Source organism: Peromyscus leucopus, chromosome 2 (genome assembly GCF_004664715.2).
Source record: "Peromyscus leucopus breed LL Stock chromosome 2, UCI_PerLeu_2.1, whole genome shotgun sequence".
NCBI lineage: Eukaryota > Metazoa > Chordata > Mammalia > Rodentia > Cricetidae > Peromyscus > Peromyscus leucopus.
Genome location: NC_051064.1, coordinates 52,702,500 through 52,723,050, shown reverse-complemented (window position 1 = coordinate 52,723,050; position 20,551 = coordinate 52,702,500). Strand labels below are relative to the sequence as shown.

The window sequence follows — 20,551 nt, the reverse complement described above, 5'->3', positions numbered from 1 at the left end:
GCCTTGCAAACTACCCCAGTCACCTGTGCAGAGGCTCTGTGCAAGCACGATAGTGGAAACACTTCCAGGACTGCCGTGTGGAAGGCTGGAGAGGAAGAGGGACCTGTGGGTTTCAGAGTAACTTTCAGCCATCTCCCTTGGCTCCAGGGGAGACAGGCAGGGGAAGGAGAGAAGTTGGTCCTTCTCTGTGATTCTTCAATATGCTGAGCATTTAACTGCTCTTGTACTAACTCTCCTAAAGCTTGCAGTTTCTCTGTTGTTAAAGGCCATTGCTGAACCCATACAGGCTTATCTGTTAACCATTTTAAAGGTTGGTGTCTTTGAAAGATAAGCAGTTGTTGTGCCCTGTTCTTGTACAATCTGGATGGCTGGTGACTGCTCTTTATAATAATAACTCCTAATATTTCTCTCAGAAACATGTGTTAGTTTATGGTTTGTTTCTCAGGTTGGAGGAATGTTAATCTGGGTATTCCATTGTTGTAATAGATCACGGCCCCATAAATTCATAGCTATATTTGCCATATATGGCTTTAATTTTCCTCTCTGTCCTTCTGGCCCTATACATTTGAGCCATCTTGCACTCTATTTCACTTGAGATAATTTCCAGTCCTTAACAGCTGAACATTTACCTCCTGAAGAAGCCAATTTGGATGCCAAAATTCTGATGCAATTATTGTCACATCTGCACCTGTGTCTACCAAACCTTCCAAGAGAATGCCATTTATTCATATTTTTAATTTTGGTCTTTGTTCATTTATAAAAATTTGTCAAAAATTCGCTTTATGGCTTCTCCTGAATTTCCTGTTCTCTCTGCTACAGCTGTTCTATCACCCTAAGCAGCCTGATTTATTCCATTAGGCATTTGGTTATTTGATTGCTCTGAGAAATTTGTTTCTTCTATGATGGCAGGAAAAGTTTGAACTGAATTTGCCATGGGGGCTTGTGTGAGGCCTCTCTGGGAGTTTCCCAATGGCTGAGGCAGAGGATTACCTTGTCTGTCCCTTGTTGATCTACATTCATTGGTCCAATGTTTACCCTAACCACACTTTCTGCATAATCCAGGGGCATTCTGTTGCCATTGTTCCTTGAATAAACATTGTTTCTAAGAATACTCTGTTTACATTCCCTTTTCAAATGATCTTGTTTACCACAACTAAAACACCTGACATTATTATTTTTCCTCAAAGCTTTTGATATCACTTCTCCTATCCACATATCATCATGGTCATGAGACTCAATATTAATTGTGTCCCTGATCCAATCCTCCAAGGGTGCTGATCTGGCCTTTAATGGCCTGATTATTCTTTTGCATGCTCCATTTGCATTCTCAAAAGCTAAAGATAAAATTATTATCTGTCTAGCTTCTGAATTTGGTATCATTCTATTTACTGCTGCAGACAGCCTTTGCAAGAAATCCGTGAAGGATTCTTTCAGGCCTTGTATAACTTCCATAAATGATTGAATTTTCTTCCCTGCTTCCTCAATTCTGTCACTTGCATTCATGGCTGCCATGCTGCATAGAATTAAGGTTTGGTTATCATATAAACATTGTCTTTGTATGTCAGCATAATCGCCTTCTCCAAGAAGCTGATCCTAGGAAATTTCCACAGCTCTAGTCCTATACTGTTGTCCTATTGTTTTAGCTTCCTCTTTCAACCAAGTTCTCCTTTGTAATTATGCTCTGGCCTCTAGGACAGGTGTAATTAATTCTTTCCAGTCCTGAGGGATAATTCTATTACAATATTTCATTCCTCTGAGTACCCTTTGGGTTATATCCTACTGGTAGTGGAGTCTGATTATAAAAAAGAACAAGTAGGACATTTTCTAAGGATCCCCATAAGACTACTAGTGCCCACAATCAGTAGGAAGTAGCCTAGAAAACTACACCCACATTCCTCAAAAATGGATTAAGGACATTTGTCTTTGTTTAGAGATTGGTTACAAATTGTTATTGGTCATAGTCAATATCTTTCTTTTCTTTTCTTTTTTTTGGAGCTGAGGATCGAACCCAGGGCCTTGCACTTGCTAGGCAAGTGCTCTACCAATGAGCTAAATCCCCAACCCTGTCAATATCTTTCTAAAGAAAAAAGGGGGATAGGATATAGATATGATAGGATGAAAGGGTAGATTATTCAATATACTTTTAAAGAACAACAACTTGTATAAAATGTTTTACATTTCCATAGATTTTAGTTTATTACAAATTTAAAGTTAATTTTGCTATACTGTATGTATATTTCTACTCTTGTTTAAGGTATTATGTTTATATAGCTCATTTGAAACTGTAATGTATAATTAAGAAATACAGATTAATAATTAGTCTTCTATGATAGTCAAACTTATAGTCATATTAAGTTTTCTAGGTATACATACATACATATATATATATATATATATATTTTAATTAGGTAGGTAATCTTCAAACACTCCAAAGACCTATAGAATATGGCATTTAAAATGTTTTAAAAACATAGACTTTCTGGACAGTGAGACATGTCTGCTCCTGGCAGCACCAATTTACTTCACAGAAAAAGATGGGCGTCGAAGACACTCCATATGGAGTTTATCTTCTTCTTGGCAAAAATAGCCACTTGGGCAAGAAATTGTTCTTGCCTGGACTACTTGACAAAATGTCATATAAACTGGACACGCAGGACCCATAGGAAAGTAACAACAAAACTTTGCAAGGCGAGATGCTCCTTCAGGTTCCTGCTTCACAGAAGAAACTGCCAGACATTCTATAGGACACAGAGAAAAAAATGACCGAGAGACTAGGCCTATGGCTGAATATGGATGCCCCAATGTTACAGAGGAACTTTGGATGACTGTCCAGGCAGGCAGCTGTCTCTGATATTCTAGATTTTTAGAAGTTGCTTACAATGCTCTTCCTGTTTACTTAGATAATATTATATCCTCCTGGGGTCTTTGATGTAGTTGAAGACTAGATAGTTATAATTTTCCTTGGTTATGATAAAAGATAAATTAGGCCGGGCGGTAGTGGTGCACACCTTTAATCCCAGCACTTGGGAGGAAGAGTCAGGCGGATCCCTGTGAGTTCAAGGCCAGCCTGGTCTACAGAGTGAGATCCAGGACAGGTGCTAAAACTACACAGAGAAACCCTGTCTTGAAATGCCCCCCCCCCAAAAAAAAAAGAGACAAATTAGATATGAAACTTTAGACTCACAAATATAGGATAAAATATTTTTGCCAAATACAAAGACTAGATATTGTAACTGTAATTCTTGCTAGATAACTGTCTTGTTATATGTAATTTTACTATGTTGAAGTTAACCTTCCTTTTAAATAGAAAGAAAAGGGGAAATGATGAGGATGTCATTCCATATGCTGTGAATATGTGTTGCTCTGATTGGTTGATAAGTAAAGGCCAGTAGCCTGGCAGGAAGTATAGGTGGGACAAGCAGGCAAGGAGAATTCTGGGAAGAGGAAGGGCAGAGTCAGGAGTCGCTGAACAGAGTCAGGAGTCGCCAGCCAGACACAGAGGAAGCAAGATGACAAGGCAGAACTGAGAAAAGGTACCAAGCCACGTGGCTAAACACAGATAGGAATTATTGGTTAATTTAAGTGTAAGAGCTAGTCAGTAATAAACCTGAGCTAATGGCCAAGCAGTTTGTAATTAACATAAACCTCTGTGTGTTTACTTGGGGGATGTGAGTGGGAGAGACTTGTCCTAACCACCAGTGGGGCCAGGACACGCGAAAACTTCCAGCTACACCTCTGCTCAGCTGAAAAAACGCCTGGCAGATTCCTGCTTTTTTGTTTATACCAAAATAACATTTTTATTATAAAAATCATTTAAACCCTAGAGAGGTAGGTGGAGAAAAGTGTGAAAGTCAAGGCTGGAGGGATGGCCAGAGTAGCACTTACTCTCTTGCAAAGGACCCAGATTCAATTCCCAGCGCCCATATGGCAGCTCACAGCCATCTGTAACTCCAGTTGGAGGAGATCCAACACCCTCTTCAGAACTCTGTGGGCTCCAGACATGTATGTGGTACACATATATACATGTAGGCAAATGCATATATTCAACAGAAATAATATTTTTTTCAGCTTTTCATATAATTTTTCCCCCAAGAAATAATTTCTGTGTGTAGCCCTGGCTGTCTTGGAACTCGCTCTGTAGACCAGGCTGGCCTCGAACTCAGAGATCCTCCTGCCTCTGCCTCCCAAGTGCTGAGATTACAGGCATGTGTCATCATTGCCCAGCCTTTCATATGATTTTATTTTCTCCCTTTAACTATAATAAAGCAATACTTATAGTAAATGTATTATAGTAAAATGATAATGTCTTAACTGGTGGGTCTGTAAACAAGCTTATCCATCACCCTTACAGTCACGGCAAATGCTGTTTCTTGAATTGGTCCCACCATGGACCATCCATTATCCATCCCCAGCCACCCCTTGCCTGGCTTTATCTTCACTGTGCTGTGAGGCTGTTGTACTGAATCTCATCCCACACTTGAACTTTCTGTAGTGTCCACGTTTTTACTGTGTTTTCACACAGAATGCATCTGTTCTTTACCGTGGGGTCACTACCTTTGGGGGCCTGAGTCTTCTGTCAGCACTGTCACTCCCAAATGCTGCATTCTTTTTCCCCCTTTTCAGAACCACCTTTCCCCTGGGCATTGTCTAAGCTTGCTGTTGAACCCTCCAAAACTAAATCAATCTCTGAAAAAGTGAAAATCTCTACTTGCCTCCTCCACTGCCAACAGTCCCCCACACCACTTTCACCCACTGTTAACTGCATCCAGTTCTAAATGGTCTGGAGTGGCAGATAACCACTTACATGCCACCATACACTGTAGGAATTATGTTCAACTAGCCTCTCTTTTGTTGTGAATGAATATTTAAAACATTTATTTATTTACTGTTATTACTTTGTGAGTATGGTGTGTGGAGGTCAGAGGGCATCTCTGTGGAGCTCACTGTCTCCTTCCACCTTTCTGTGGGTCACGGATCTCAGTCAGGTTGTCAGGCTCACACGGTAAGTGCCTAATCTATACTGCTGCCCCAAGTGACTATTCTCTTAAGGCTTTGCTGGCCTGAACAAATGTGTCTGATGCCCTAATCAAAGCCTGTCTGACAGTCACACCCTAAAGACAAGCCAAAGGAGGCCAGTGATGGCAGATGTGGCCCCAGTGGCCACCCCTCCTGGCTCCTCTGCTCACACAGTTCTACTGAGAAGCAGCTGAAGAGTCCTTACTTGTCTGTCTGGTGTCGGTGATGAGGAATCGGTGGTGGAGGCCGCGTCTGCGTTTCCCTTTCAAGCACGCTGGTCAGCGAGGTGGGAGGACAAATGGATTTCCCCCTGAAAGAGGTAAAGCAGAGGATGCAAAGCGAGGCTCCTGAGCAGACAGCCAGTCAGAGCCCAGCCTTTACCGGTCAGCTCCACTGCTGCGCATACCCAGATACCACCTGTCCCAAGTGTGGTCAACTTGCATTCAATCTGTCCCCTCTGTCCATCCAGCAGGTCCCAGCCAGACCTGCTGCCCACTTCCTCCCATGGCACACTTCATTTTTGTTCACTGTGAAGTTCTGTCTCACACTACCACCTCCATTTCCTCTGAGGACAACACCGAGACAGAGTCCAGCCTGCTTTCTGTCCCCATCATGCCAAGATTAGAGCTGGGAGGTCAGCGGGAGGAACAGGAGACAGGGGGGTAGGAGCGCAGTGATGAGCAGGCATCCTGCTCACACCCTCTCCACCCGCAGAAATGCCACCCCAGCGTCTGCAAAGGATCAGGGCAGCTGTGAGACCTGGGTATTTGCGTGTCCCTGCCCCGTGGAATGAGGTGTGGGCTTTACTCTTTGATGAAAAGACTGTTCCAGAGAAATGTATTTCCCTTCCCTTCCTCCAGGAGGAAGAGGAAGTAACAAGAGCATACAATGACTGCTGGTGTCACACCTGCCCTGCTGACAGCGAGATCAACCCACCTGACGGCAGTGACCACGACATTGCGCTTTGGTTCACTGTCATAGCTCATGCTCTCCAGGCCGTAGACTTGGGCCAGGTCATGGATGATGCGGCGGTGGTCTCTGTTCATGGGGGGGAAGCAGTGGCTTTTCTTAAGACTCTTTCCCTATTGGAAGAAGAGAACACTGATGAGCATCGTCCCCTGGAAACAGAAAACACTCCTGACTTACCCACACCACCACAAGAGCACAGCTAATCAAGGTGACTGATTTAGTTTTTCCTGTTGGAATCCTTATTGTTATAGTTTGTGAGGAGGTCAGATGATGACTTTGGGAGTTGGGTCTGTGCTTTCACTGTGGGTTCTTGGGATCAAGCTCAGGTTGTCAGGTGTGTGTGACAAGTGCTTTTCCCACGGAGCCATCTCCTCAGCATGTGACCGCCTTTTTACAGCGGTTCAAACCGCCCACCATTCACTACCTGTGTGTGCGAGCACACGGCGTCTTGCCGCAGGCAGGTGGACAGGGTGAGACAAAGAGAAGTGGTACAGAGCTAGTGTTTCCTCCTGAGGGAGCCCATAACTGAGGAATGGTATTCCCAAGAAGTGCCTAGGTACACTGAAGACTTAAGAACAAGGAACTCTCACGCCCCACAGAAGTTTGCTTACTCCAGCTGTGAAGTATGCAGCTGTATGTACACAAACATAGAAATGCATCTGCTCACGTTTCCTACACAGAAAAGGAACACATTGAGTTTCCTTTTCAGGTTAGTATCCTGCTGGAAGTGGGAAGAGAAAGAGTTGGAAGGAAGGAAATGGGAAGCGGGAGAGGAAAACAAACAGCCCCTGGACCTCACCCCCAGTGACTGCAGAGGGGGCCAAAGCAGTACTGGCTCCTTCTTCACAAATTACTTTTGTTTTCCTTTTGGAGACAGGGTCTCACTGTGTAGCTTTGGCTACCCTGCTACCTGCTATGTAGATCAGGCTGGCCTTGAACTCAGAGATGCACCTGTTGTTTCCTAAGTGCTGGGATAAATGGTGTTCGTCACTATACCCTGGTTACTAAATTACTCCTCCATGTAGAGTTTCCACTTTGACATCCCTGGCGGAACGGGGCCCATTCTCCTCAGTCTGTCCCCCATCTTCACCTTTAGTCTCCCCTTTGAGAAAACAAAGAGTGCGCCCTCCTATCACGGCGACCTTTCAGTCATCTGAGGGCCTCCCATGTCTTCTAACTCAGTTACTGTTGAGCCACCACCTTCTCTTCTTTTCTTTTCTGTTTGGTTTTTGAAACAGGGTTTTCCAGTGTAGACTGGCCTGGAACTCACAGAGATCCATCTGCCTCTGTCTCCAGAGTATTGGGATTAAACGTGTGCGCTACCATGTCTGGTCAAGGGTTATTCTTAATGTACACTTAATTTAATTGTAGATATCTTTCTATAATGATGGAAGTAATCCAGGTTTCCATGAATGCTATAATGGCTGGGCATTGGGAATCTGCAACCTTTTCCTATAACCCTCTAGGCTAACCGTGTTTCTGGAACTTATCTATCATTATTATTACTAGTATGTATGTATGTATGTATGTATGTATGTATGTATGTATGTATTTATGTATGCATCTATCTATCTATCTATCTATCTATCTATCTATCTATCTATCTATCTATCTATCTATCTTTAAGCCAAGCTGGCCTCAGAGAAATGCCCAGTTGGGTGAGTTTACTTCCACCTTATTCACGGCCTCCACAAGCGTTTCCATTTCCTTCTCAATGTCACTGACAAACTTTAGGTCTTTCCTGAAATGAGAAACCATCAGTTAATTCCATCTGTTCTTACTCTCCTGGGAACATCTTCCACTCACCTTCCACCTCCACAGGAGAGAGGCCAGTGTGGCAGAAAAAGCGCAGGTGAGGAATGTGAGATAACAGAGTCGCGGCACAACCACAAAGACAAGAGAGAAGCCGGAGAAGAGGAGGAGACAGCCAGAGCCAGAACAGGACCTGTCACCGCCCCAGAGAAGCACCCTGTGACTGTGAGACTGAGGTGAGAGGTGGCTAGCCATCCGTCTTCAGTACAGCCTATGCAGCCCTTGGAAGGCCCAGACAACTACTATGGGGGCCAGCCCTCAAGCACAAGTTCAGTTCTTCAAGGGGACAGCTAAACAACATGTGATTTCTTGCAACATAAGTTAACTTTATCTGGCGCAATAATGGAGAAAACATACTAATTACTGTATCTATAATACTAACTAGAATACTCACAAGCCACAGGTTTCCATACCTGGCATCATCTTTCAGACTGTCACTGAATTTTGATGCTGAAGAACGTACATTGAAAGGATCAGAATCATCACTGATGTCAAATGCCTCTGCCAACCTCCTGAAAGTGATTGAGAAACAAGCAAATATAAGGGAAAGAGAGGGAAAATATACCATTCTGGCTTTGGGGGAAGACGGTGGTACATGCACATGTGTGTATGTGGAGGGCAGAGGTCAACCATGGGTGCTGTCCTCAGATGCTCTCCACCTTAGTTTTTGAGACAGGGCCTCTCACTGAGACCTGGGTCTTGGCCAAGCTAGCCAGTGAGTCCCAAAGATCCTGTCTTTATCTCCTCAGCACTGAGGTAATAAGCATGTGACTCCACACACGGCTTTTTACAAAGGTCTGGGAAGCAACTCAGACCCCACATTTGTGTGGACAGAGCTTTGTGACTGAGCTAGCTTCCCATCAACCCATCTTTCTTGTTGTTTGTTTTTCAAGACAGGGTTTCTCTGTGTAGCCCTGGCTGTCCTGGAACCCATTCTGTAGACCAGGCTGGCCTCGAACTCACAGAGACCCACCTGCCTCTGCCTCCTGAGTGCTGGAATTAAAGGCGTGCTCCACTACTGCCAGGCTCATTTTGTTTTTGAAGCATGGTCTCATGTAGGCCAGGCTGGCCCCAAAATGCCTACGTAGCCAAGGATGACTATGATCCTGTCTCTCCCTGAGATTACCACCATACCAGGTTTATGTGGTACTGGGATCAAACCCAGGGCTGCTTGTATGCTGTTTTTTGTTTTCTATACATACAAACCTATGATAAAGTTTAATTTACAAGTTTGGTGCAGTAAGAGATGGACATTAGCTTACCATAGATTGTAGTGACCCAGCATATGTTCTTACACCCCTTTTACCACAGAAGTCACCCCCCACACACACACTTTTTTTTTTTTTTTTTTGAGACAGGGTCTCATGTATTCCAGGCTGGCCTTAAACTCATGAAGAGACAGGAAGGCCTTGAACTCCTAATAATCCTGCTTCCTCCTTCCAAGTCTGGGACTACAAGTATATGAGGTATATTGTTTTGTTTTGGAACAGGGAAACAGTGTATGGCAGGATGGCCCCGAACAGTAACCCTCCTGCCTCAATCTCTCCAAAACCAGCCAAGCAACCAATCAATTAGCAAAAACCACCCCCCTACATACAGACACACGCACAGACAGACACACACACCCTAAGCAAGCAAGCAAAGAATAAAAACAAACACCTAAACCAACCAAACCCCAAACAAAAAGCATTCCTACTCTGGAGCTATTACAAGGCTTACTTGGACACAAACACTTCAATATTGCCATCAGCTGAGCTGACAGTTGAGATGCCTAAGTGACAACGTGTGCGTAGTTTATTTAGTGTGGATATGTGGGACAAAGGAGTGAGTCAGACCCCCAAGACAGAGTGGATTGGCATGAGATTTTATTCTTCACTCAAAATAGTGTGCAACTGGGACTGGAGAGACAGCAGAAGGGCACAGCTCTTCTTTCAAAGGACTCAGGTTTGATTCCCAGCACCCACATTATGGCTCATAACCATCTGTTACTCCAGTTCAGGGGATCTGACATCCTAAGACATGCAAGTAGGGCATGAATATATATACAGGCAAAATGCCCATACACATGACATAATGAAAAATACCAATCTAGGCAATTGTGGTGTTGTTTTCAGAGAAAATATGCAAAATAGATGGGTCTAAATAAGTAACACAGTAGACATCTGGGTTATTTAGGGAAGGATCTGCTGGTCTTGAGATCAGCGGAATGGTAAGTGGGGGATGACTTTCTTTGATGCTTAAGAGTAAGGACCGGAGTTGGAGAGATGCTCAGGTCAAGAGTGGCTTCTGCTCTCTTACCAGGGAACTGGAGTTTAGGTCCCAGCATCTGTGTGATGCCAGATTCTCAGGCACCTGCATCTATGTGATATACATTCACACAGACACATGAATACAATAAAAGTAAATCTTTAAAAAAAAAAAGAGTGAGGGGCTGGAGAGATGGCCCAGATGATAAGAACACTTATTGCTCTTGCAGAAGACCCAGGTTCGGGTCTCAGCATCCACATGGTGGATTACAACCATCCATAATTCCAGTTCTGGGGATCTTATCCCTCTTCTGACATCTGAAGGCACCAGGCATGTACACAGTGAGCAGACAAGCATGCAGGCAAAACACTCATACACATGAGAAAATAAACCTACAAAACAAACAAGCAAAAAAATATAAGGGCCGAGCAGTGGTGGGCACGCCTTTAATCCTAGCACTTGGGAGGCAGAGGCAGGGGAATCTCTTTGAGTTCAAGGCCAGCCTGGATTAATGTTTGCCTGGTATAAGCAAGGCCCTGGGTTTGATCCTAAGCATTGCAAAGAGGAAAAAGAAACAGGGAATGGGGTGAGGGATTAAGGTGGGAGAGGCAAACAAAACAAGAACAAGAATGCCCTGTTGGGGGTTGGACTAGGGATCGAACCTAGGGCCTCATGCAGGGTAGCTAGCTCTCTCACTTGGCTATAGCTCCAGCCTTTTTTATTCTGAGATAGTCTCAGTGAGTTATTCAGACTGGCCTCAGATGCATGGAATCCCCCAGCCTGTCTCCCAAGTCCTGGGAATTTAGGTGTGCAGCACCATACCTGGCTTACGCTGTGTCTGTGTAGACTAGATGTTGATGTTGGGTGTTTCCCTTGACCAGCCTCCACTTTATTATTTTATTTTTCCAGACAGGATCTCTTTACATAGCCCTTGCTGTTCTGGAACTCATTATGTAGACCAGGCTGGCCTTAACCTCATAGGAGACCCCGAGTGTCCGTCTCCACCCCACCCCCAATGCTAGAGTACAGATGTGTGTCATGCCAAGTTTGACTTATGGGTGCTAGGGATCTGAACCCAGGTCTTTGTGCTTACATGGCAGATATTTTATAGACTGAGCTATCTTCCCAGCTCCTTAGGTTTTCAACAGTTTTTAGAGCCTCTTATCTCTGCTGGGATTGGGAAGTTGGCCAGTCACAAAAATGAGCATGTTGTGGCATGTGAAATTTACCCCACACCCAAAACCACACAGCTCATGCTTCTGAACATGCTGAAATTACCCAACGGGTTTATCTTAGACGATTCGACTCTTAAGGACCACATCCTTCTGCTGACAGCAGCTGAGACTCAGAACAGATGCTGGGTGATGAAGGGACGCCTCCTCCCATTAGCTACACAGGGCTCAAGAAGTGACAAGCTATTGAGACCACTTACCTTCTCCTCTCCAAGGCAGAACACTCCTCATCACACTGCAACCTTGACAAACAAATGAAACCAATGGTCAGGGCACAGGCTCTCTAGCTCCCATCTAGTAAGAAAATCCCAGGTAGACTATGTGAGAACACAGCAGCAGCCCTTGCTTCGGGCCTGGAAGCAGTTATGAGGCTGTCTATTCCTCAGGGTTCACTAGCAGCCCCTGCCGGGGAATCTTACTGTCTTCCCTGAGGTCCTTCACAAGGGGAGATGAGCAGTTCTCACACTGGAGTCTAGCAGTCCTTTGTAGACTTCAGATTGTTCCTCACTTGCCTTTCTAGACACAGCCACCACTTTGGATCTTGGTTCTGTGGGCTGAGCTAGACAATTTAGGTCTCCTCTGCTTTCTCTGTCAGCCAGCTGAAGTGAGGCATAGGAAACCCACTTTGGCCTCTGCTGTGTCCTGAGCAGGACTCACTGTGTTGTGGTGGCTATGGTCCCAACATCCCAGTCTGTTGAACATCAACCGTGTGTGAGGCGCTGCTATGGAGGACTGAGACAGACGAATTCCTGAGAAACTGATGAGCTGGAGAACGAAGGCACACACTTCCAAAATTACCTGGCTTGTTGGACTTCCTTCTTGGTAATGAACTTGCTGATCTCCACTGAATCTCCAAGCTGCATGTCCGTTAATTTAGAGGCCATAGAAATAGCAGCTATTCTGAAATATAAAGAAGAAAGAAGATGAGGCATTATAGTTTCATAAGAGTCTCCACATGCTAGGGATACAGAAGCTTCCTTCAAAGCTCATCAACCACAAGATAGTTAGTGTGACTTTTGAAGTTCATCTATTATTACGTGTTTACTGGAGTACTACATGTAAACTGCTGACATGTTTATGGTATACATATTCAGTCAGATTCTAAGCAGCTGCACAAGAAGGGAAGAGTTAATACAACTTTCTATCTCCAGAACATCCAGGTCAATGCCCAATATACTCTATTCAAGTAGCCAATCAGGCCAGACATGGTGGCACATGCCTTTAATCCCAGCCCTTGGGAGTCGCAGACTGGTAGATCTCTGTGAGTTCAAGGTCAGTCTAGTCTACACAGTGAGTTCAGGTCAGCCAGAGTTACAAAGTAAACCTTGTCTCAAAAACCAAAAACCAACAAACAAAACTGACAAATAGCCAGTCAGATATCTACGGAAGCCTGTAGTAGCCATGGCACACCTTCACATTTAGTTAAGAGATATATAAAGCCAACCATTCCCTAACACTCCACCTCTATACACAGATCTCTGTATAACCCCATGGGTGTCAATACTTTAGGAGGCTATAAGGATATCTACCAGAACAACCAGAAAACCCAAGCTTGTAACGAGACACAGAGTGCCTTAGCTGTGCCACAACAAAAACAGGTAGAATAGTAAAACAATTTTCAAGATGTCTTCCTTTCTATCTCATGGTGTAGATGAAAAAGGCAAGGAAAGAACGGGAACAGAAGAAGCAAAGTATTTCTTTTATAAATTAAAGGCAAGAAAAGGCACTTAAATATTAAAAAAAAATTAACATTGTATATGCATGGTGTGTGTGTGTGCGCGTGTGTGCGCCCCCGTGCTGGCGGGGCACACATGCCGTGACGCACATGCGGACGACAGAGGACAAGTGGTAGAGTCGTTCTCTCTGTCCTCCTTGAAGGGACGTGCCTCAGGGACGGCACTCGGGGCCGCACTAGAGCCTTTACCCGCCCAGCCGTCTCACCGGCCCGGAAAAAGCCCTTTAACGCACCTCAGATACATTAGAATCTTCTTTTTTCTAAAGATTGACTTTATTTATTTACGTAATTAATTACTGTGTGCGCATCTACTGTGAGGCCATGTGTTTGTGTGGGTGTCTGCAGAGGCCTGAGAGGGCACTGGATTCCCTCAAGTTGGAGTTCTACGCAGTTGTGAGCTGCCTCATGAGGAGGCTGGGATCCAGACTCAGGCTCTCCTAGCTGCTGGGTCACCTCTCCAGCCCTAGATGTAAAATTCTACTTGAAAAACCGTCTAAGCGGGGAGGGGCTGGAGAGATGGCTCAGCGGTTAAGAGCACTGGCTGCTTTTCCAGAGGTCCTGAGTTCAATTCCCAGCACCCACAGAGTAGCTCACAACCATCTATAATAGGCTCGGATGCCCTCTGCCAGCAAGCAGAGCACTCATACATAAAATATAAAAAAAATTAAAAAAAAAAAAAAACCCAAAATGTTCTAAGGACTGGCAAGATGACGCAACAGGTAAGAAGTGCTTGCAGCCAAGACCGACAATCTTTTTGCTCCCCGGAACCCACATAGCAGAGGGAGAGAACCACCTCTCCCTAAGATGACCTTTTACTTCCACATATGTGCTGTGCCATGTCTATGTACACACATATACACACATGCACACACACACATATACACAGATAATAAGCACACCATTTTACAAAAAACAAAAACAACTCCTAAATAACGACACCACCCAAGTTCCTAGGGCTGGAGCCACAGCTCAGTGGCAGAGCACTTACTTAGCTCCATGTTCAGGACCCCGGGCTCAGCCTCCAGCCCTAGAGAGGAACCGCACGACTCCCCTTCCAGCCGCCCCACCAATTTCAAGGACTTAGGGAGCACTAACCTTTGGTAGGTGCCGGACGCTTCAGAGCAGATCACCATTTCTTTTCTTCTCCCACATTCACACTGTAACTCTACCTGGAATATTAGTGAGAACGGAGTGACTCTTCCCACCAGAGAGCCAGGTGAGAACCAGGCAGGCTTCACTCTTACAGCCTTCCCAAATCAAACCCCGTGGAGAACAGTCAGGTGAGCTCCTCTACGGGCTCAAGAGGCTAACCACCATCCGTGCGGACTGACGGCATGGCAATGGACATGCCCGAAGGCACATGTCCTTTTATAGTGCCCCTTTCTTTTTTTTGGTTTTTCGAGACAGGGTTTGCGCTTTTCCTGGAACTCACTTTGTAGACCAAGCCTCGAACTCACAGAGATCCTTCTGGCTCTGCCTCCCAAGTGCTGGGATTAAAGGCGTGCGCCACCAATGCCCGGCTATAATGCCCCTTTCTAGAAAGTACTAGAAAGTACTTCTCTTCTTATTCCCAGTTGAAAGGGCAAACCTAGAATGAACCTTGGAACACTGAATCTGGGGTACATGGACCTGATGAGGGTCCAACCAAGGCCAAGTTCAGATGACCCCTCTGCTTTCATCTCCTCAGGGTGGCCCTTCCCGACCCCTCAACCAAACGAAACCTCCCATTACCTTCCATGAGGGTGTGATTACTCCTCTCTGACACCAGACTCCCAATTACCCAAGTCGTCCCTTAGCTATTATCTGTCCTACCGCATTGTAAGGGACCACAGCTCTTGTTCACTAGGGTTGGCACCAGCATCTCACACAGTATCACACACAGACTTGCACTTCTTAGATGCACAGACAGGGGTCACTGCAGTCAATTCTGGAATCACTAGTACCCGGGTCAGCACTTACCTTGGCTTTACAAGCTGTCACAGGACAGGGTAAACTGGGGTGGCAGGGTGCCATACATGGGTGACCACAGTCAGCTCTGGGTGTGGTACAGGGCTGCTTGCAGGCCTCATCCACAAGACATTCTCCTTTGTGACAGAGTCTTTGACATTTGTGCATCCCACAGGGTAGCATGGCACCGCAGGGTAATCCGCAAGAGATATCAACCAGGTGACAGGGGATGTTGTTTCGTAACTAGGAGAGAGAGAAGTAGCCAGATTCTCATCTTTGTGCGGGTTCTGGGTGAATTTTCACTCTTAGAATGCATTCTTTTACATTGCTTTCTTTCTTTCTTTTTTCCCCCCCAGCACCAAGGCTGAATTGGGAGCCTCATGCATGCTAAGCAAATACTGTACCCCCAAGTGATGTTCCTAGACTTTAGACTCTTCAGAAAATGAGCTGTATGTTTTGTTTTGACATGTATTAATTATGTGTGTGCTATGGCATCCATGTAGAAGTCAAAGAACAGTTTCTGGAGATGCTTCTCCAGCTTCTGCATGAGGATCCCAGTGACTAAACTCAGGTCATCAGACTTGGCGGCAAGTGCCTTTACCTGCTGAACCATGTGGCTGACCCTGTTTAGAAACTTTTGAGACAGGATCTCCAATAGTGCAGGCTGGCCTCAAACTATGTAGCCACAGGTAGCCTTGGATTCCTGATTTTAGGATTCTATGCATGTGCCATAGTGCCTGGCTTAAATACTTTTTTTTTTTTTTTTTTTTTTTGGAGGCATGGTCTTAACTATGTAGACGAGGCTGAGCAGAGATCCACATGCCTCACTTTATGAGTACTAGATTAAAGTTGGGTACCACCACACACAGCTATAAAGATTAAAAAAAACAAAAATCTCTTTTAACTGAAAACAGATTTTTTTCCCCCTCAGACACAGGGTTTCTCTGTGTAACACCTCTGTCTGTCCTGGAACTTGCTCTGTAGACCAGGCTAGCCTTCAATTCAGGGATCCGCCTGCCTCTGCCTCCTGAGTGCTGAGATTAAAGGTGTGCACCACCACTGCCCAGCAACAGTTAGATTTTCCAAGTCCAAGTGCCCAAGTAGGCAGGAAAGAAAATCAAATGGGAACTTTAAGGATACAGCTGTGGCAGCAGCCATGTGTGACCCAACAAACTTCTTAATAAATGGGTAATAAACAGGTGCGACCAGGTAACTAGGGAATACTTTTGAATTGCTGTAACCATGATGGTGGTAGCTATTGTCCTAGCACTCAAGAAGAGGCTGAGGTAGGATGAGTGAGTTTGAAGTCAGCCTGTCTTAACGTTTCAAGTTTCCCTTCCTCCCCCGAGAACTCCTACGACAAACTAGGATGAGATGATACCATCACCCAGCTTTAAGTCTCTGAGTTGAAAAACTAAGCCTTATATGCTAGCAGGAATACCCTTGACCCTGCTGCAGGGCTGTACCATGTGACTAAACATTCAGCTATTCCATCACATCTCCCAGGTGATGGTCTCCAACCTCAGGGGACCTGTCAGAAGGAATGACAAGCTAAGGACTGGCAACCTGGCTCAGGGGGTAAAAGCACATGCTGCCAAGCCTGATGACCGAACTCAACTCCCAGGACTCTCACAGGAGTCCAGCTCCTCTAAGCTGTCACCTGACCTCCACACATAACTCTGTGGCACCCATCACACACACACACACACACACACACACACACACACACACACACACACAATTTTTTAAAAATGAAGGTGTCGGGTAGTGGTGGCACTGGGAGGCAGAGGCAGGTGGATATCTATGAGTTTGAGGCCAGCCTGGTCTACAGAGCGAGATCCAGAATAGCCAGGACTGCTACACAGAGAAACCCTGTCTCGGAAAACAAAACAAACAAAAAAAATGAAGAGGCAACAAGAACTCTCAACTCATTTCTTGAGAAACCACTTGCTTCTAGGTCTCCCATTTTGGAGGAAAAAAACATTGGAAACTCACAAACTCACTACTATGAGATCAAAGTCGTCGTGTCCCCCGACCCCCCACGTGTAGCCCTGGCTGTCCTGAAACTCTCTGTAGACCACGCTGGCCTCAAACTCACAGAGATCCGCCTGCCTCTGCCTCCCAAGTGCTGGGATTAAAGGTGTGTGCCACCACTGCCCAGTTGAAACAGGGTCTTACATAGTACAAGCTGGCTCTGAACTCTTGATCCTCCTGCTTCCACATCCCCAAGTGCTGGCATTACAGCTACATGCTACTATGCTCAGCTTCAAGATTACTTTTATGTATTTACTCAAATTCCTGCAACGGCTGTTGAAATTTGGAAACGATTTTTATCCCAGTACACATGACTTTTCAATTTGACATGGAGTCTTGCTGTGCAGCCCAGGCTAGCCCTGAAGTCTGCCTTCCTTCCTTTCATTCAGCCTTTCTCATGCTGAGATCACATGTACTTGCTATCACATCCAGCTCCAGTGACCCCCAACTTCTACCTTTGAAGAGGCCTCCAGATTTACAACACAGATGCTCCCAACTGCTTTGGAATCAGGAATATGTTTTGCTTATGGTCTGTGCTCTTCTCAACCATTCCTCACGTGACTTGCTTGTATGTTAGTGTCCTTCATAGCGTTATTTCCTCTAGAATGACTTTCTTTGGCAGATCTATCCCCCTAGGGCTCTGTATTCCTCACATTCCTGTACTTGCAATTGTCTGTTTCTATCTGCTCACTCATCTTGTGTCAGTCTTGTTAACTTCTGAGTCATCCCATACCCAGTCTATTGCCTGGCATAGAGTAGGTATTCAATTATTATTTACTGAATAAAGATAACACATGAGTATTTTACAGCACAGAAGCTGACAGAGAAAGTAAGATCCACAGAATGAATACAGTGGCACATGCCTGTAATCCCAGCACCTGGGAGTCAAGGGGATCAGGAGTCCAAGATGTTTGGCTACCTGGCCAAGTTCAAGGCCAATTTCAGCCATATAAAATCCTGCCTTGCCAGGCGGTGGTGGCATATGCCTTTAATCCCAGCACTTGGGAGGCAGAGGCAGGAGGATCTCTGTGAGTTCGAGGCCAGCCTGGTCTACAAAGTGAGTTCCAGGACAGGCTCGAAAGCTACACAGAGAAACCATCTTGAAAAACAAAACAAAAACAAAAACAACGACAACAAGAAACTCTGCCTCAATATGCCTCAAAGCAACCACAAAAAGATATATATAGAAGGAACATGAAGGACTATGATTTAAGAACCACCGCAGGAAATTAGTACAGGAAAAACATGTCCATTAATGATAATAGAATATTGAAAACATGTTACAGATATCAAGAGATATAAAGTAACAAGAGCAGGCCATAAAATATATCATTTTGGGAGTAGGAGAAGCATGTATCACATATCCCTGATTATACAACAAAATGTTAAAGAGCATTCCTTTCACTGGCTAGGGATATAGCTCACACAGGCCCTTGCCATTTCTGTTGCTGTGATAAAATAGCCTGACAAAAAGAAACAGAGGAGGAAAGGGTTTATTTGGCGTACAATTCCAGGTTACAGTTCATTATTGCATTAAAGTCAAGGCAGGAACTCAAGCAGCTAGTCTTATCCACAGTCAAGGGAAGAGAGAAATGAATACATGCATGTTGCTTGCTTGCTGCTCAGCTTGATTTCTCCATCCATACAATTTAGGATTTGCTGCCTAGGGAATGGTGCCTCTCACAGTGGGCTGTGTCTTCCCACATCAATTAACAATCAAGATAATCCCCCACAGACACACCCACAGGCCAAACCTGATCTAAGTAACTCCTCAATGAGACCCTCTTCCTGGGGGATTCTGGGTTGTGTCAAGTTAACAGTTAAACCAGCACAAGCCACCCCTAGTCAAGTTAGCACACAAACATGTCACTTTGAACAATAATTTTACATTTCTTGTCCCCAAATCTCATGGTAATATCTTAATATAAAATATAGTCCAACTCCAAAAAAGCCCCCCAAAGTCTTCAAAAATTCCAACACTTCAAAAGTCCAAAGTCTCTTTAAAAGTCCAAAGTTTCTTAATTGTGAGCTCCTGCAAGATAAAAAACAAGTTACACACTTAAACATTCTTATTCCAAAAGGGAAGAACTGGGGCATAAGAGCAGCCACACTAAGGCAAACCCCAGTCCTCAGGTCAGTGTCCAGCACAGGACTCAATCATAATGTAATCTTCCAGGCTCCCTCCCAGGGGCTTAGGCGGCCTTCCTTCTTCGTCTCTGACATCCAAGGGCACACAGCTGCTCTCTTAGGCTGGATCCATCCACCCCAGCAGCTCTCACTGGTGGATATTCCCAAGTCCTGGCATCTCCAATACTGTGGGGACTCCAATGCGACTGAGGCTTCCCCTTTACCAATGGCCTCTCCGGGGCCCTCTGTAGGGACTTGGACCTTGCCACATGGTATCTGGCTTCAGCTGCTCTCCAGGACCCCTTTGTGCCTTCAAAACCAGTACCATGTGGTAACTCCTACAACATCAAGTTCTGCTGCAGCCTGAGGTGCAGCCTGGCCCCTGGACAACAGCTACGCTAGCTTCTCTCGCTTACCCCAGGAAATCCTTGTCTCTAGGAGGCACAGAAGGTTTGTCCCACTGCTGCTGCTCTCTTACCAATCCTGGCTTCTCTTCAGCCCCAGTCTGGTCAGCACACAGATTATTGGCCAGGATTACATGAAAAACCCAATTTTTGATAAAGTCCTTACCTCCCCCCCCTCAAGAACCAGCCCTGGAAGGGCACATGTGTCTTCTGAGCTCCTACTAGATTGGCCCGTGTAGCTCTGCCAACAGCATCAACAGCATTCAATGGCTTATGTAGCCCAGTTCTAGAGTCTGCCATATTCCCCCCCCAAGCAACCTGGCCAGATTTATCACGGCAACCACCTCAGTTTTCGGTACCCATTTTGGTTCTAGTTTCACCTGTGGTGCTGTGACAGAGGAGCCTAAGAAAGGCCCCATCGGTGGGAAATGGGTGTCTGCCTTACAATTCCAGGTCACAACCCACCACTGCAGGGCACTTAGGGGGAACTCAGCAGCTGGCCACACCACACCACCGTCCCTGCTGCCCAGCCTGAGCTCTCCGTCCTACATGGGCCTAGGGACCCGTGCCTTCCACAGCAGACTGGGTTCAATCAATTAACAATGATAATCTTCCACAGACATACCACAGGCTAGCCTGGTCCAAATAACTTCCCAGTAAAGCTCTCTTCTCTGGTCATTCTAGGTGGTTGTATCAAGTTGTGTTATCTAAAACTAACCTACACACCCAGCATGTGCAAAACCCTTGGTTTAATCCCCAGCACAGCAAGCAAAGAAAGTGTTCTTGTTTTTGTACCAGAACAGCATTTAACAGCTATCTGTAATAAATATGCATCAAAAACCTGTAACTTGTGTATGTGTGACTGTGATCACATATGTGCCATGCTGCCTGTGTAGAGGTCAGAGGACAACCTGAGTAAGCTGGGTCTCATCTTCTATCACGTGATCCAGGACTGCACTCAGGCTGCCAGGGTGGCAAGCACCTTTATCCACTAAATCATCTTGCTGGCTCTAAATACACATTGATAC

At 45.3% G+C, this 20,551-nt stretch overlaps 1 protein-coding gene across 2 annotated transcripts in view; it reads right to left on the bottom strand.

Annotated features, from left to right (window-relative positions):
• The window catches only part of Nfx1 (nuclear transcription factor, X-box binding 1), a 69,974-nt gene that overhangs the window by 991 nt on the left and 48,432 nt on the right, over positions 1-20,551 (bottom strand). The window contains exons 16-23 of one of the 2 annotated variants that reach the window (XM_028884046.2): positions 14,971-15,201; positions 14,107-14,180; positions 12,075-12,176; positions 11,477-11,518; positions 8,211-8,309; positions 7,660-7,726; positions 5,953-6,098; positions 5,222-5,326 (exon numbers count right to left, since the gene is read on the bottom strand). In XM_028884046.2, the coding sequence (XP_028739879.1) occupies positions 5,222-5,326; positions 5,953-6,098; positions 7,660-7,726; positions 8,211-8,309; positions 11,477-11,518; positions 12,075-12,176; positions 14,107-14,180; positions 14,971-15,201 (866 nt within the window). Of the gene's footprint in view, positions 1-5,221; positions 5,327-5,952; positions 6,099-7,659; positions 7,727-8,210; positions 8,310-11,476; positions 11,519-12,074; positions 12,177-14,106; positions 14,181-14,970; positions 15,202-18,556; positions 19,025-20,551 lie in introns of those variants that run through there. The other variant, XM_028884048.2, reaches the window with a different exon arrangement.